Source organism: Phaethon aethereus (assembly GCF_964289735.1).
Source record: "Phaethon aethereus genome assembly, chromosome: 5".
NCBI classification, from domain to species: Eukaryota; Metazoa; Chordata; class Aves; order Phaethontiformes; family Phaethontidae; genus Phaethon; species Phaethon aethereus.
Genome location: NC_138579.1, coordinates 37,395,563 through 37,411,205, shown reverse-complemented (window position 1 = coordinate 37,411,205; position 15,643 = coordinate 37,395,563). Strand labels below are relative to the sequence as shown.

The window sequence follows — 15,643 nt, the reverse complement described above, 5'->3', positions numbered from 1 at the left end:
TGTTTTGAATGACATTTTATATATGAGCATGTTCTGCAGAAAACGGATGAAAAATTCAAACACTAAAATATTCCTGCATCATCAAGACATTGTTTTTTAAACTGTGAGCATTTTTACTATAAAGCTTTTAGATTTCTACCTGAGTATGATTATTTTTTATCCCTGGCACAGGAAAGCTGGTATGCTTATGCTTAGTGTATGCTATTTGGGCTATCTGGTTTCCTGTACATCTGTCACTTGGCTTGCGGCATTCTCTTGGGTGCTGAGGAGTAAGCCTGCCCAGTGTGGTTGTGTGACCTGTTGAATGCCATCGTTGCTTCTAGTTACAAAGACGTAGCCATCTCTTATTTATCAGGCATGGGTTTACCAGGAAATGAGTAAGTGGAGGGAAGGAAATATGTGCCACAACATATTGTTATGTACTTATTGGCCTACAACTTCCATAGTCAAATTGACCTACTGTCTCTGTAAAGTGAGTAAAGGCTTTCTTGCTTTTTATCTGTATGCAGATACCTATGCTTCTGATTACATGGACCAGGATAATAACAATAAGGATGCAACACTTTGAATGCATGTACTTTTCTAAACATCTGTTCTGGGACATGAGAAAGGATCTGTGACTGAGAAAAAGAACAACAGAAGATGCTGAAAGGGTGTTTTATTTCGAAGGTCTAGAAAATTAAAAAACTATTATAAACTTAGTGGCAGAAAGTAACTGTGAGGTTTTTCCTCATCACCCCAGAAATAAAAGGAGGGGGTTGGCTCTCCTACCTGGTCTTATAATGTTTATGCTGTTTCTAGTTTGGCAAGGATGTAAAATACATGTATTTTTGTTATAATAATATAGGAAACTTATCATGCTAGCAGGAATATGGTAATTGGTACTGTTGCACATTTACTGTATGTGTTACATAAGCCTGAGGAAGAACTATAAGCGTTTTAATAAATGATCAAAACTAAGGTTTACTTTAACAACTAGACCTTCTGAAGTGCAACCTTTGTAGTTAGATGAAAAATGAATATTATAATTTTGCATTTCTTTTTTTAAAAACAGCTATCACACGTAAGTAATAATGATAGATTATCACTTGTTTTATTTCAGTCTTAGCTTTTTATTGTTATGTGGTAGATGTAAATTTCCAGGTAATGTATATTTGAATGTTTCAGTGTTTAACTCCTGTTCTTGTACTTATTGAAAAGATCCGCCTCCTGCTTTCCTCAAAATCAAAAACGGGTGCAGGCAGGCTTGAAACTCCAAATAAAATGTTTTCCCTGGGGCAATATTGTTCATCACATTCTTCCTAAAGAAAGTCTTTTGGGTTTTCGTTTGGAAATAGAAGAGCCAGATGCAGGTATCTCATTTCAAAATACCCTTCCATTCTTTAGGAAAGAAAAAGATTTTTCATTATTCTCTTTTAAAAATGTTTTTTTCAGCACTCCATAAAATACATGCTCACATGGACAAGCACAGCTGCAACCTGACATTCCCTGTAGAAACTTTGCACTTGCCCTGTGGCAACAAGCCCCACCAAACAGAAAAAGAAAATAAAATTCTTCATCAGTTCTTTCTCTGACCTCTCATAAGCAGAGACTGAGATGTGGCAAAACTATCCCAACCCTTACTCCTTTATCTATATTCATGCATAATGATTTTTCTCTAAAAAGCAATGACAATTTCATAGATTTTAGATGGGATGTTCCTTCATGAGCAAAATTATTCATGGCATGAATTGAAAGGGTCAGAAACATTTCATGAGCAGTAAAGGGGAACTTGATTTTTTTCTTTTTAAGAGAGACTTAACAGTCCCGCCATTGTGAGTTAGGATTCCATATTTGCAATTCACATAATTACAAGTATTGCCAACTTCTCTTTCCCACAAGTTGTGTAATTTTTTGGTACTATTAAAGCTCTAGATTTTTGCAGTGCCATAATTGCACTAGAATCTTTGTTCCTATTAAAAAAAGAGACAAAACCAAGCCTTTCTTTAAAACTGTAACAATTAAAAGATCAAAATGAGAGAAAATTACAGTTTCAGATGTACTAGACTTGGTATTTTTGGAGAGGTGTCCTGGCTGTCAGTGTTTGAATGCTTGCATTTGCCAATACATGGCAGTACTGTACATACTCTTTTATTGAGCTTGTGGGATGAACTACAACAAGACGATGAGAGCTAAACCAGTGTGATACATTATGAGTCTTGTTATTTAAAACCAGGTGTCTTTACAATTCTGTACTTCAACATATTTCTTGGAAACAAGTTTCTGAAAAGTAGTGCCAGGCTCTGAGCAACCTGATCTAGCTGAAGATGTCCCTGATCATTGCAGAGGGGTTGGACTAGATGACCTTTAAATGTCCCTTCCAACCCAAACTATTCTATGGTTTTATATACCTTTTTCTAATCCGCTGTGATTTACCAAATTTCTGTTGTAATACTGATCTCTACTTCCTCCCATTTATTCTCTTTTTGCTTACTGTCCGTCGAATTGCACTGTCAGAAAGGCTTCAGTTTTAAAACAATAATTTGTAAGCAAAATTCTAAGTGTTCTTTCTTCAGATTTTAGCTGGGTTGAGTTATGATCTAAGGCGCCAGTGTCTCTCTGCCGCCTGTGAGGACCTTGGGGAGCTACTTGACGTTGGCGCTTGGCTGAGGCTCTTGATTTAGGTGGCATGAATGTGAAACAGAGAGGAATACTATTTAATACTGAGTCAAAAGCTCTGTAAGAAAACCATATTTATAAGAGAAACTGCATGCTTTTTTCCTTAACTTGGATAATTGAGATTGTACACTACCCATATTACTTCACTAGGGAACGCTGCAGGTTTCTGTATCTTGTTATTCCACGTACAGCAGAACTTCCTTCATATCAGTCTCCCAATAGCAGAGGTGGGTATTTCTGTCTCCAAAATATATATCACAGGTCAATTTTACCATATACGTTATATTATATAGAAGTCGTCAGTATTCAGAGGTGCCTGTTGCTGTTGAAACACAGGGCCAATTAAGAAGAGTCACTTTAAAAGATACCTCTGAAGAATATCAGAAAATATGGTCTGAACTCCTAGAATACATAAACTATTATTTTGTTCCGTTTTAAGCTTCTGTCTGTAGATGCTTTTGATGAGTCTATGGCTTACTGCTCCTTGGGCCAGTTCTTTCTGGTTTTAGAAAGACTAAACTACACCTAACTGCGTAGGTCATCTAGGTCATGTGTTTATGGCTTTTTACTTCTTACGGGATGGAGGCATTTTGTTAGTTTTATTGGTGTTTTAGCACTTGCAGTAAAGTTTCTTACGTTATGAAGAAACAAATCTCTGCCCCTAGTTTTATTGCTATTTATATTTTCTGTTTCCCCAATGGCTGTAGACCTATATGTATCCTTAAAATCTTGAGAAACTTGTTGCAGAGTTTTAAAGTCTATAATAAGATACTGTGGTACCATTATGCTAGACTGTATCTATTTCTTGGAGAAAATAAAAGCCAACATGACCAAAAAAAGAAAAATAAATGGATTTTGGTAACAGAAAACAGCTGCAACCACATCAAGGCATTTTTGTCTACTTCACTGGCTTTGCTGAAAATTAAAGCCACAACTTAATAATATTCAGGGAAGATATTTCAATGGAATGAAATCTGTTAAATGCTTAAAAACAAACAGTTAAAAACAAAAAACAGGATGTTAAGGAAACTGTTTTTGAATGCTAAATAGGCTAGATTGCAGAAGTTCTGCTTCTTCAGTAGAGGCTAGAAAATGAAAGTCTTATTCAGAGTGATGGATTGTAAATACCAGTTCAGGAATTTGTGTCTTACATTTTCGCACATGTTCAGTGTGTTCAATTAAAACCAGCTTGCTTTCTAACCGAAGAATATGTGAAAGTATATGAAATCATATGCTCTAAAACCAGGGAGCTATCCATTTGTTGAGAAAGATCTTAGAAATGAGAAAAAAATTATACGGTGATTCATATATAGTACAATGCTTGATTTTTTCTATCTACAAATGCAGTAGGTTAGATGAGCTAAATGTTGAACTAATCTGAAGTTAGACGAGCAAAACATCTGTTGACAACCTTGGGGTAGATGGATTTTAAATTCAAAGGGATTTAAATAAGAGACTTTTATCATAGGTTAGTATTTAAATCAAGGAGGGTTTACATCATAATTTATGCTGCTTTTACATTTCTTAAACTTTTGCATTATTTTTCAAAGGAATGATTGATGCTTATTGTTTAGTGACTACTAGGTTATGTTGATTTTCAGTTAAATATGCCCATTACATTGGGTCAGTACCTCTTTGCCCTAGCCAGGAAAATATACTCTATGCACATTTAATTAGACAGTTTAAGGTATGCTTACTTAGAATTATAGTTCTTACCTTTTGTTCCATTAAAGATACTGAATAAAATTTCTTCGTTCATTCCTGCTTACTAGAAATTTGTACCCTGCTGCTTATGATGGAAGCTGGGATATAATTCAGCAGCAAGACAGCAGTGTTTAAAAACTATTGAAACTTAAGTAAGGAAATTTTTTATCATACAATATATACAAAAGTCAAATACGCAATGCAATTACAGCCAGGATTTGGATCTTAGGGCAAGAGGTACGAGAACACTAAAAACACTGGTCGCAGTTAGGGAGGAGAATAGAATAACATTATAACATTTTAGGATATCTCTTGGACAGAACCAGATTTCATTATGATGTTGGAAATGTTAAAAAAACCCCACAACCCAACAAAGAAACCCCCCCAAAAAACTCTGTTTAAAGGTGCTTGTTTTCATGTTAAAAGGAAGTAAAAAGGAAGTATTATCTCCAGTTAGTGGATTGATTCTATTGCTTGAAATGTGTCCATGATTTTAGAATACTAGATCTCTTCTTGCATTTGTTTTTATTCATCATCAGAAGATCAAAGCTAGTTGCTTGTTCTTCCAGTTCCTGTTTGGTATCTCAAATTCAGATGAAACAGGATTGAACTAAAGAAAACAGAGTAAATTCAAATGCATAAAGTATCTCTTAGTACATCTGAAAGAGACTATAATTACCAAAATTTGGCCTATCAATTAATTTAACTCAGCAGACTCAGATGCTTAGGTAGTAATAATTCCCAGCCACTAATAAAGTAGTCTTTATATCTTGCTTTTGATTGCATATAACTTTTTATTTAATGTATAATAGTTTATGTTTTAAGAAGGTCGGGCTTTACCAGATTTAGCCATAGTTTCACACTCACCAGTGTTTTAGGAAAGGTTAGTTAGATAGGAAAAATATCTCTAACTTAAAATAATTTCTACTACCCTTTACTTGCTTTTGTATTTAGGTATTATATACAATATATTCAGAATTTGCTTTGATATTCCTTTGTCAATTTGTCAATCATTTGCTTTATTGTGTAAAACCTACTATTCATAAGTTAATTGGGTAATAAAATAAGGGAGTTTTTGTAACACTTTTACTGTTTTGTAACAGTAAATAAAAACTCACTTAGCTTTCCTTTATAACATGATGCGTAACGCTTTTGTTATATTAGCTCCTAAAATGAAAGAAAAAGCCAGCATGCTAATGGAAATACAGATTTTAATGAGTTATGTTTGATATTTTAACTGTTTAGGGTCCAAAGGTTACAAATAACATATTTCATTCAGTTAATGAAAATGGAGCTTCAAAGTCATAATCTTCCTCTTTGCAGATATAGGCAATTGAGAAAAATTACTATGTAGTAATAATAGTCATTATAATAATATAGTAATAACAATAGAGTAATCTTCAATTACTTTAAAAATACTGATTTTTTTAATTAATAAATAGATGCCTGATAGGAATGTTAGAAGCTTTAAACCTGTGTGACATTTTCAAATTTTGTTTCATAAAGTTACCTTCTTAAACCTTTGGTGAGGACATACAAATTTAGGTTTTGGTGTCCATGGGTGAAAACTTCATTGCTAATATGCAGGCACCTAGAAAATGTTACACAACCTGTAGATCAAAACCTACCATGAAATGAATCTAAAATTGAAAGTAAGCTTCAGAAAATGAAGGTTAAAAGCACGACTTGTAGCAATTCAGAAATAAAGCTTTCTGGATCTTTAAAAGTTATAAAATTACTTCCATATAGCTTCCAAGAAGAAATTCACACTCACAGCCACCGAAACCTCTTCGTTATATCCTAGTGTAGTACCATGCAAACTCTGCAGCTGTGAGTAATGTAGTTAAGTGTCTATGGTATCAAATGAGAAGAAAATGATTGTAAAAGATATTTTAGCTTCCTTCTTTTTTTTTCTACTTCTGTCATCTCTGGCAACCACTTGCTTTCTCTTTCTAAAGTCTACAGGGTGTGGCATAGCTGATGAAGCACAGTTTTTCATTATTTGCACATTCAAACCACAAGCAATTGAGTGGATATTTTTAAGAAAGATAAAACAAAACCAACTATTATGCCTTTTTGTAATGACTAAAATATGCATGTTTAAATTAGTTTTGCCTGCAAGAACTTGTCATAATTATTTTTACTTGTATAACCTGTACGCTAACTTAAAAATCAGAAAGAAATGAACTACTGCAATTACCTGCAAGTGTCTCTTCTTCACAATTTTCGCCTACTTTGCTACTCTAAATAAGAGCAAAATTGTATAAACTCATGTCTCCTTTTGATTTGGGGTGCTGGTGGATGAAAAGCTGGACATGAGCCGACAATGTGTATTCGCAGCCCAGAAGGCCACCTGTATCCTGGGCTGTATCAAAAGCAGTGTGGCCAGCAGGTTGAGGGAGGTTTCTGCCCCTCTACTCCGCTCTGGTGAGACCCCACCCGGAGTCCTGCATCCAGCCCTGGAACCCTCAGCACCGGAAGGACATGGACCTGTTGGAGCAGGTCCAGAGGAGGGTCACAAAAATGATCAGAGAGATGGAACACCTCTCCGATGAGGACAGGCTGAGAGAGTTGGGGTTGTTCAGCCTGGAGAAGAGAAGGCTCCAGGGAGACCTTATTGCAGCCTCCCAGTACTTAAAGGGGGCTTCTAAGAAAGGTGAGGACAGACTTTTTAGCAGGGCCTGTAGCGATAGGACAAGGGGTAATGGTTTTAAACTAAAAGAGGGCAGATTTAGACTAGATAGAAGGAAGAAATTTTTTCACCTGGAGGGTGGTGGTGAAACACTGAAACAAGTTGCCCAGAGAGGTGGTAGATGCCCCATCCCTGGAAGCATTTGGGGTCAGGTTGGAAGGGCCTCTGAGCAACCTGATGTAGTTGAAGGTGTCCCTGCGCATTGCAGGGGGGTTGGACTAGATGGCCTTTAAAGGTCCCTTCCAGCCCAAACTATTTTAGGATTCTATTCTCTGATTTCTGTTAAGATTTCTCTTTGTCAGAGAAAGGGAAAAAATCCTGTATGTTTTTTTTATTTACAATTTATTAATGAAGTTCATTTTCTCTTCTGAAATTTTATACTGTTTCTAAACTATTTTTTTAATGGAGGTTTTACATGATTCCATGAGGCTGATAATGGCTTTGACGTTGTGGTTCTGATGGCTCATGATGTTACAAGTGGAATTTTCTTTTTAGGCAGTGATGTTACCAGATGCCCACTAATCTCCTCCTCTTTTTTTCTATTTATTTTCTTGCCTAGATACTTCTCTCCTTTTTGCTTTCTGGCTCTTAGCAGCAGCAGCAGCAGCTACAGAAAATTGACTACCAGCCTTTTTCATTCTGCCCTTACACAAACAGAAACATTGGAAAAAATAAGAGAAGGGAAAATGTAACTAACAGAAGGAAAGATAGCAGAAGGAGGAAAAGAGCAAAAGCAGATTTTCTCCTATGGCTCAGGAATCCTGTTCATTCTTAAAGATTTATGCCTTTCCCAAAACAGTACAGAAGTCCTCAAACCACCCAAACTAGACATAAGCACAGGACCACCAGATGGTGAATCATGACTGTAGCACAAAGAGCTCTTAATTCCTGGATCCATTATTCGGTTTCCAGTCTTAATTTTTAACACCATCAAATTGATACACATTACTGTCCTCTCCGGACACAGGCTCACTGAGTTGTAAGCGTGTTTTTGATCTACTGCAGTTACACTTTCTCTCATTACATTCTGAAATAACCCTTCTAAAATAGCCTTACAGAGGATTAACCTTTTTTCTTTTACATTTGTTAAGCTTGATCTTGTAACATAGTGTTTTTAAAGCAAACAAGCAAGCACTAAAAGCTGTCATGGGACATGCTGGACACTTAAAAATTTCTTTGTAAAGGTGGATGTATGGGTCTCTGTACTGGATCTGGCTGGGATGGAATTAATTTTCTCTGTAGCAGCTGATATGGTGCTGTGTTTTGGACTTGTGACCAAAACAATTCTGATAATACACCCATGTTTTTAAGTGTTACTAAACAGTGTTTGCACAGCATCAGGGCCTTCTCTGCTTTTTGCTCTGCCCTCCCAGTGAATAGATTGGGGATGCGGCATAGGCTGGGAGGGCACACAATGAGGCAGGTGACCCAAACTAACCAAAGAGGCATTCCATGCCGTATAACATCATGCGCAGCAATAACAAGGGGAAAGAGGGGCTTCTAGAAAGTTACCCATCTTTTGCCCAGGAACTGGCTGGGCATTGGTCTACCCATGGGAGATGGTGAGTGATTGCCTTTGCATCACTTGCTTTGTTTTCTTTCTTCTTTCACTTCTCCTTTGCTTATTAAAATTTTTTTATCTCAATCCACATGTTTTATTGCTTTTACTCTTCCTTTCCTCTTCCTTTGGCCCGCTGGGGTGGGGGCACGACTGAGCAAGCAGCTGTGTGGTGCTTAGCTGCCTACTGGGGTTAACCCACAACAGTCTCATTAGGATGTATTCCCAGAATTTAAATTAGTTTACAAGTTATGGACACCAATCCTAACTTCTGTGGTGCAAAAGAACTTTGGGCTTTTAGCATTTGTGGAAATTGTAAGAAGCTCTGCCACAGTGACATGATGTGTCTGTTTATGTATGCAGCATATTATTCCACAGTAGCACGGACCAGTACTGTTCATAAACATGTGCATGGTGCTTCGGTGTGATGCATAGAGGTGAGACCTTGGAGTTGATGGTGCATGTTGAGTTGAGTAGTGTGGAGATACAAGGCAAGGGTTGCCTTTTCAAAGCAAAATGGAGCTGTTTTAGTTATTTCATGACTTTATTAATAGTTTCTCAAACTCTTAAAATGGAGTCTTTTTATCAAGAAGAGAGCAGTTACTTTAGAATTGACTGTTGCAGTCCTACACATCAGTAAAAATGTAAGTAAATTAGATCATCAAAGTAAATTGTTTCAAGCAAATAAAGCATTTTAAGAACTGTTGATTATAATGCTTTCAGATTAAGCAACAAAATATACATGTTTATAGACATGCCAGCTACATGAGTCCTTAAATAGTCCTGGCTTTCTAGTGCTTATTCATTTACTGTGTGTCATTTTATGATTATTTACTATAATTAGGAATAATCCTGACATATTAGCTTTCTCGCCATGCTAAAATCTGATAAGGGCTTTCAGCGTTAGTCTGTTTCTGTTACTGTGTAGATGTGGAAAACAAGCCTAAAGCTGTGAACTTGCAAGCCTGTAGTCACAGCAGGTCTGTCCACAGCAATCTCCAAGTTTGCATTCCTACCACATGCAGTAAGGTTTTCTCTATAGACCCATGTTGCTGAGGAATTCAGCAAGGAACAAGAAATCTTCAGTCAGAGAAGGGCCACAAGTGTGTGAAAGATTAGCCACACATAAACAGTAAAGGTCATTAGCAGGCTCCTAAACTCCTGGCTAGGAATTAGTTTTTTGGATCATTAACGGTAAAAAGCCTAGGAAATGAATAGGACTCAGTGTCCTATTAAAAATTAGCTAGAACAATTAAAAGGTTTTCCAAATTCTAATGGGAACCAGACCTAATAGCTCATTTTGCCTTGTCTAGTGGTCTGTTTCTGCATTTTGAATTACATTATTTTTATGTCCTTGTATTTTTAAAGAAACATCTTGAAGTATTTTTTCTGTATAGGAGTTGTAAATTATTTACAGTGAGGGCAGTGAAAGCTTGGGAGAAGTAGAAACTAGTGTCTCCCTAAGACTCTGTTACTGATTCCAAGTCTTGTGACTCTAAACTAGTAGAGTTAGCTGTGACAGGATTTCTTCTGGTGTGTGCAAATGTATACTTTGCAAACTCCTAATACAGTTGCTGTATTATGTGATCCTATGAGTTAAGATGCTCATTTGGTTGCAAATGCACAGCCTGTTTTGGTGTGAGGTGTCTCTCCTTAGGGTATTACATGTTTCCCTAGACTCAATTTTCTGATTTCAACAGCAGCCTTTCTGCTTTCATTTCAGTATAAACTTCTTGCTGCTGAGTGGATGACTGATGGCTATTTAAGAGCTATCTTCTCCTCTACTGTTTATTTTTCTTTAAACCTAAAATGACTTTGGCACAAGAAAATCACAAACAGTAAGCCTTCAGTATTTTAAGATTTAATTTTTGGAGAGGTATGTTAAATACTTTCTCTTTCCTTATCTTTGCATCCTTGCAAGCATGTCTTACAAAACAATCCAAAGGGAGGAAGAGATAAAGAAAGAACAAAAATAAGTAATGTTTTACACTGTCTGCTTTGCCTGCAGGCCTGCCACTCTGGAGGAAAACAAGCCCGCAAGTTACCAAACTTTTTCACTCTACAGCTGTTACATTCCTCTCCCTCTCCGTTTGCCTTAAGCTCTAAATCTCTGCACCTAGCCCTCTGGTAATAATCAAGGTAACCTGTGAACTAACTGTCAATACAAGCCATAAGATTTTCCCAAAAGGAAAAAGAAAATTAAATTTGGGCAAGGAAAAGTAGACTGCAGATAAATGGGGTAGGGATGGGGGGAATAAAAGGACAAAAGAAAGGCAGGACAAGATGATCTTCCTCACTATGTTAATTTTGTACTCAGTCATTCATTTACACCAGATGCAGAATTCCTTTCTGCAGTGAGTCAATTGCCCTGTCATTAACGTAAAATTAGCTCCAAATGATCTTGGCCAAGAGCTTTGAAATATGTTAGTATAGAACCACACATGTGGGAGTCCATGTGTGTTTCCAGATGTGAGAATCTTCTGTGATACAAATATAGTTGTTTATGTAGCATAATATTCTGCTCTGTGGATATGCTCTAGATGCAGCTGTGTTTCCAGTAGTGGTATAACTATGTTACTGTGGTGCTCTATCTGTGTGAAAGCATCTTGTTTCTTATAATGAGTCCATTCTAATAATGACTACATGTAAACAGACATTATCCTGCAAATTAAAATACTCCTTCAAGAAATGTAGGGAAGTCAGCATGGGCTAGTAGGCTAGATTGAGAGTGAAAATTTGAAAAATTCCACGTTTCATTTTTGATTTGTCATGTGTTTTGTTTTTTCCTGTCTGGCTTATTTTTTTTCAGTGAGTACTTTCTGCACTAGGATTAAAATTTAAAAGCCTGAGAAAAGTTTGAGGAGGTCATAATCTTTTCTTTGTTGTCTAAATAAGTGCTTAAGGTTGTGGTTTGATTTCAGTTATATTATCAGAAGTACATTAATTGATACCAAGATTAGCTGAATCTCAATATAATTACCTGATTTTATGTTCATCTAAATAAAGCTCTCTACACATAATGGTAGTCTGTTGATGCTCTTTTTTTGTTTAAAAGCTCTTAACATCTCAATTTCTTCAATGCAGTTGTCTTTTGTATGTGTAGGAAGTGAACTCAAGGTATACTTTGGGAGGGAAATTGGTCTGTGCAGGAAAAGGCTAGTGGGTTGACTAAATCTGTAAAACTGAGTTTAAGTACATCAGCTAGTGCTTGAACTGTAAAGTAATCGGTCTATAGCAGTGGTTATTAGCTATTATTAACGCTTGAATGTGTAAATACAGAACGGTGACTGAAAGTAACCTAAAATGTCTGTTTTGTTCACTTTGTAGTGTCACCCTGTAATTTTTAATAGCCACAACAAGTTTTACAAAGAAATGTTCTTTCCTTCTTGACTGAAAACTGTCCCCATTGATGAACATGAATAATCAGTTTTCAGGCGTAATCCATACACCCTCTGCTACTTAGGCTGCAATCTCAATGTCATATACATCAAACAGGGTCATATCACTCCTGTAGTTGGATAAGAGACCTTCAGAGAAAAAAAAATAAATCACCTAGACTTCTGATCTTACCTCTAAAATGACAGTAGCTCCATGCTCTAGCACAATGTAAAGTAAATTCTGTGTAATAGTCATTACACAGTGAATAAAATAATTGTTTGTCATAAATCACTGCAGCCTTAAGGAGTTCATCAGATTGTCAGCTGATCCTTTGTCTCTTGAAGGCCAGGTAAAACAAAGCAAGCATCTTTTTCCATTAAATGTTGCATAGTATCTATAACATTTATAATATATATTATTATATCTTCTATATCTCATATTTCATGGGAAAATGTATTATGCATATCTAAAATATGTTTTTTCATTATAATCTTTGAATTGTCAGGGAGTATTGTGCTTCTCTATTACCAAGGAGCATTAAGGATTGTAAAGGCTAGAAGTAACTCCTCATTGCAAACCTCTCTAAGCAAAACATCCCTTGCTATTCTTCACCATTGCCAGCTGGTATCAGTCATTTTCTTTAATATAAAATTTTAAGAAATGTCCAGTAAAGGAAACCTGCACGATAAAAGTGCTGCGATTGTGCCACTGAATAAGAAGTTGGCTGAAAAGCTACATCTTGTAGAAAGCAGTAAAACTGCTGTCATACAGAAGATAGGGCTTTCTTCTGTCATGTGCCATGGGACATACTTGACGTTGTAGGTCCTGTAGGTCCTGTAGATGAGTAACTGATGTGCTTTTTGTCACATGGTTGAGAGAGGCTACGTTGCATTTCTACAGTGAGCGGCTAGGACTACTTCAGTCAGTATGTGAGAATCTTTGTGGGCTGGTGCTGTCCAAAACCATTTTTGACCCGAGTTGCATCACCCCAACAGCTGAAAGTCTTTTAGCAATGTCCTGTTTTGCTTTCTGTAACTGAAACCTTAATGTGTGTGTGTCTGTATGCATACACAACGAACCAAGATATATGAACAAGTACTTGCTTTGGTAATTAAAAAGCAGTGATATCTAGTGGAAGACTGAGCAAAATCAAAGGCCTCTCAGTGCCTTGTGGACATAAGACTTTCCTAACTTTCAGCATCTGATCTATCTAGAACCTACTGAAGATGTTACATAAATGATGTAATTATGTAAATGTATATTTAAATTCGGTTTGAATTGAAAATCATTTATATCAGTTTAAGAGTTCTGCCAGTGCTTTTACATCTCTCAAACTGTTTTATGGTGCTGCTTTTCATTAATTATATTTTGACAGAAGAAATTCTTGCCATTTTTTTTCAGACTGAAGAACAAACGGGCCTCTCTGAAGAGCAGCTTAAGACCCTTCTGGAAGAATGTATGCAGCCTCAGAGAACAATAAGCAACGTTACCATGCCAAAGTCTCAGGAATCTCTTTCTTTTGGATTAAATCCCCCTTGTTACACAAGTCAAGACTCCATTCTTCACTCCACATCTACTCTTTCCAAAATGTTAGTTGAAGACCATATTGTAGGGATGTTAATGGCTCAGGAAAAGGCTGGACTCGAAGACAAAAGCTTATGTGTTAATGCAGAGAGTGAAATCCCTGGCTACTATATCAGCAAAGCATTGGCTGATAGTCACTTATCAAAGGATTCACTGGCCCAAACAAGGGAACCAGATGACCTAGAAGTTTTACAGAAGGTGGGAGATAAGAGTATTACTGAAGGTTACTTTATGTCAAGAGCACTCAACACAAAAAGGTTGAAGAAACCTTCTTTCTTGGGTGAACCATTATGTTGCATCAGCATGAACAATGAGCCATCCACAGAGGCTGACATTCTCAGCATACCACTGCAAACCAAAGGAGGTGAGACTCTTAACAACCCTTTAGAATAGGCTTTTGATTATGATGAAAAAAACCAGGCAGGTTCTCACCAAAAGTATGCACCAATGCACCCTGATTATTATGGTGGGGCAAGGCTGTACTTTTATAAAACACAAAACTGTGCCAGAAATAATACACACAAAATAGCAGAATGTTTATTAAAATTCTTGCCCTGACATAATTGACTATAAGGCTAGGATTCTTATTAAATATGATATTGTCGTTGATTAATTCTGTCAACTGGAAATCAGTGTTGACAACACACATGGGTTATCTTTTTGGTAGTAGAAAGTCATGTTCACTGTTCTGTGGAGAGCAAATATTCTCCCAGTAGTTGATATAACACTTTGCACAAAAATCCAAGTGTTTCTTGAATGTTTTTAATAAGGTTGACTTGGTAGTATAGAAACAAACATGACCTAGCTATATTAAAAATAATAAATTGCTTTCAGGAAGTTCAAATTTACACATAAACTATACCAACATGAATAAATACAGCATAATTTCTGTAAATTACTTTTAGTTCAGTAAAAGAAAGCATAGACTTTAACCAACAAAAAATTAAATTCACTCTTTCTGGTGTTAGAAAAAGATTTTGGGAATGTCTCTATTTTTTTAATGTCCTTTATTTAAATGCAATTATATAGTGATATTGTGATCTAAATCTGCATTTAGATTTTTAGCTTAAGACCAGTTTTCTTTCTGGAAAGCAAACTGTTCAAATAAGCCAGATTTTGGGCAGGTACATCTACATCTTTTATTTCTTTCATAAAAGTTATGACAATGCAAAGTTGTTCATGATTAAAGTGCTATGTTTAATTGTATTAGAAATCAATAAATTTTCTAGGTTTGTCAAGATAGATCTTTGTTATACTGGTGATCTATTCTGAATTTGGAGAAACATTTTTTCACATTCATTGGTAATTTAGAACATCCTAATACCTCTTTCCTATGTTACAATTTCTTAATTGTGATCACAACTGTTTCTTTGATTGCTCACACTTAACTTTTCTACAGTGAAGGGAATGTTAATATTTTTTTCAAAGTGATTCCACTTAGAAATCAAGAAGGCTTGTTATTGCTGTTTTTACACTGCCAGACAAATTTGGTATCCAGACTCACCTTCCATATTTGACAGTACGAGATTTAGGCCATAACTGCAATAGGAAGAAAATAGAAATACAATACCTGTAGAAAAGGTTGGGGTGGTTTTTGGTTTTCTTTAGTAGGTTAGTTTTCAGCTAACTTCACATGCCAGCTTTGCTCTTCATGTAGATGCAAGCATCAGAAGAGTGGAGCAAGGGAAGAAGGAAGTGGTCTGCCCCAGAGGAGAGCGGGGTGGCAGTGGTGGGATGGGGAACACCACAGAGAACCACCTCTGCAGGGGCAACCTGATCTCGTGCAGGAGTAACATGACTACATACTACACCACCGGTGTTCTTCAGCAACTGACAGTGAGAAAAACTCAAGTTCAACTTGCTGCCTTCACATGAATTAAAGTTTTCCTTCAGTTTGAATAGATGTATTTCAGAGTCAAGTGTGACTCAGCCCCAACTACCATCTCTCTTTATTAGCGTATTTGAAGATGGGATGTGTTAAATCAAGAAAAACACCACGCACTGTAGCCACTATCTAGTGAAGTGAGCAGGTAACTGTTTATACCTGTTGCAGTAGTCATAGTCATTAT

At 36.4% G+C, this 15,643-nt stretch overlaps 1 protein-coding gene across 1 annotated transcript in view; it reads left to right on the top strand.

Annotated features, from left to right (window-relative positions):
• Positions 1-15,351, top strand: part of FSIP1 (fibrous sheath interacting protein 1) — a gene marked incomplete at both ends in the record, with an annotated part of 84,256 nt that extends 68,905 nt beyond the window's left edge. The window contains 2 exons of the mRNA XM_082000005.1: positions 13,392-13,934; positions 15,232-15,351. Of these exons, the coding sequence (XP_081856131.1) occupies positions 13,392-13,934; positions 15,232-15,351 (663 nt within the window). The remainder of the gene's footprint in view (positions 1-13,391; positions 13,935-15,231) is intronic.
• Between the last annotated feature and the right edge of the window lie 292 nt (positions 15,352-15,643).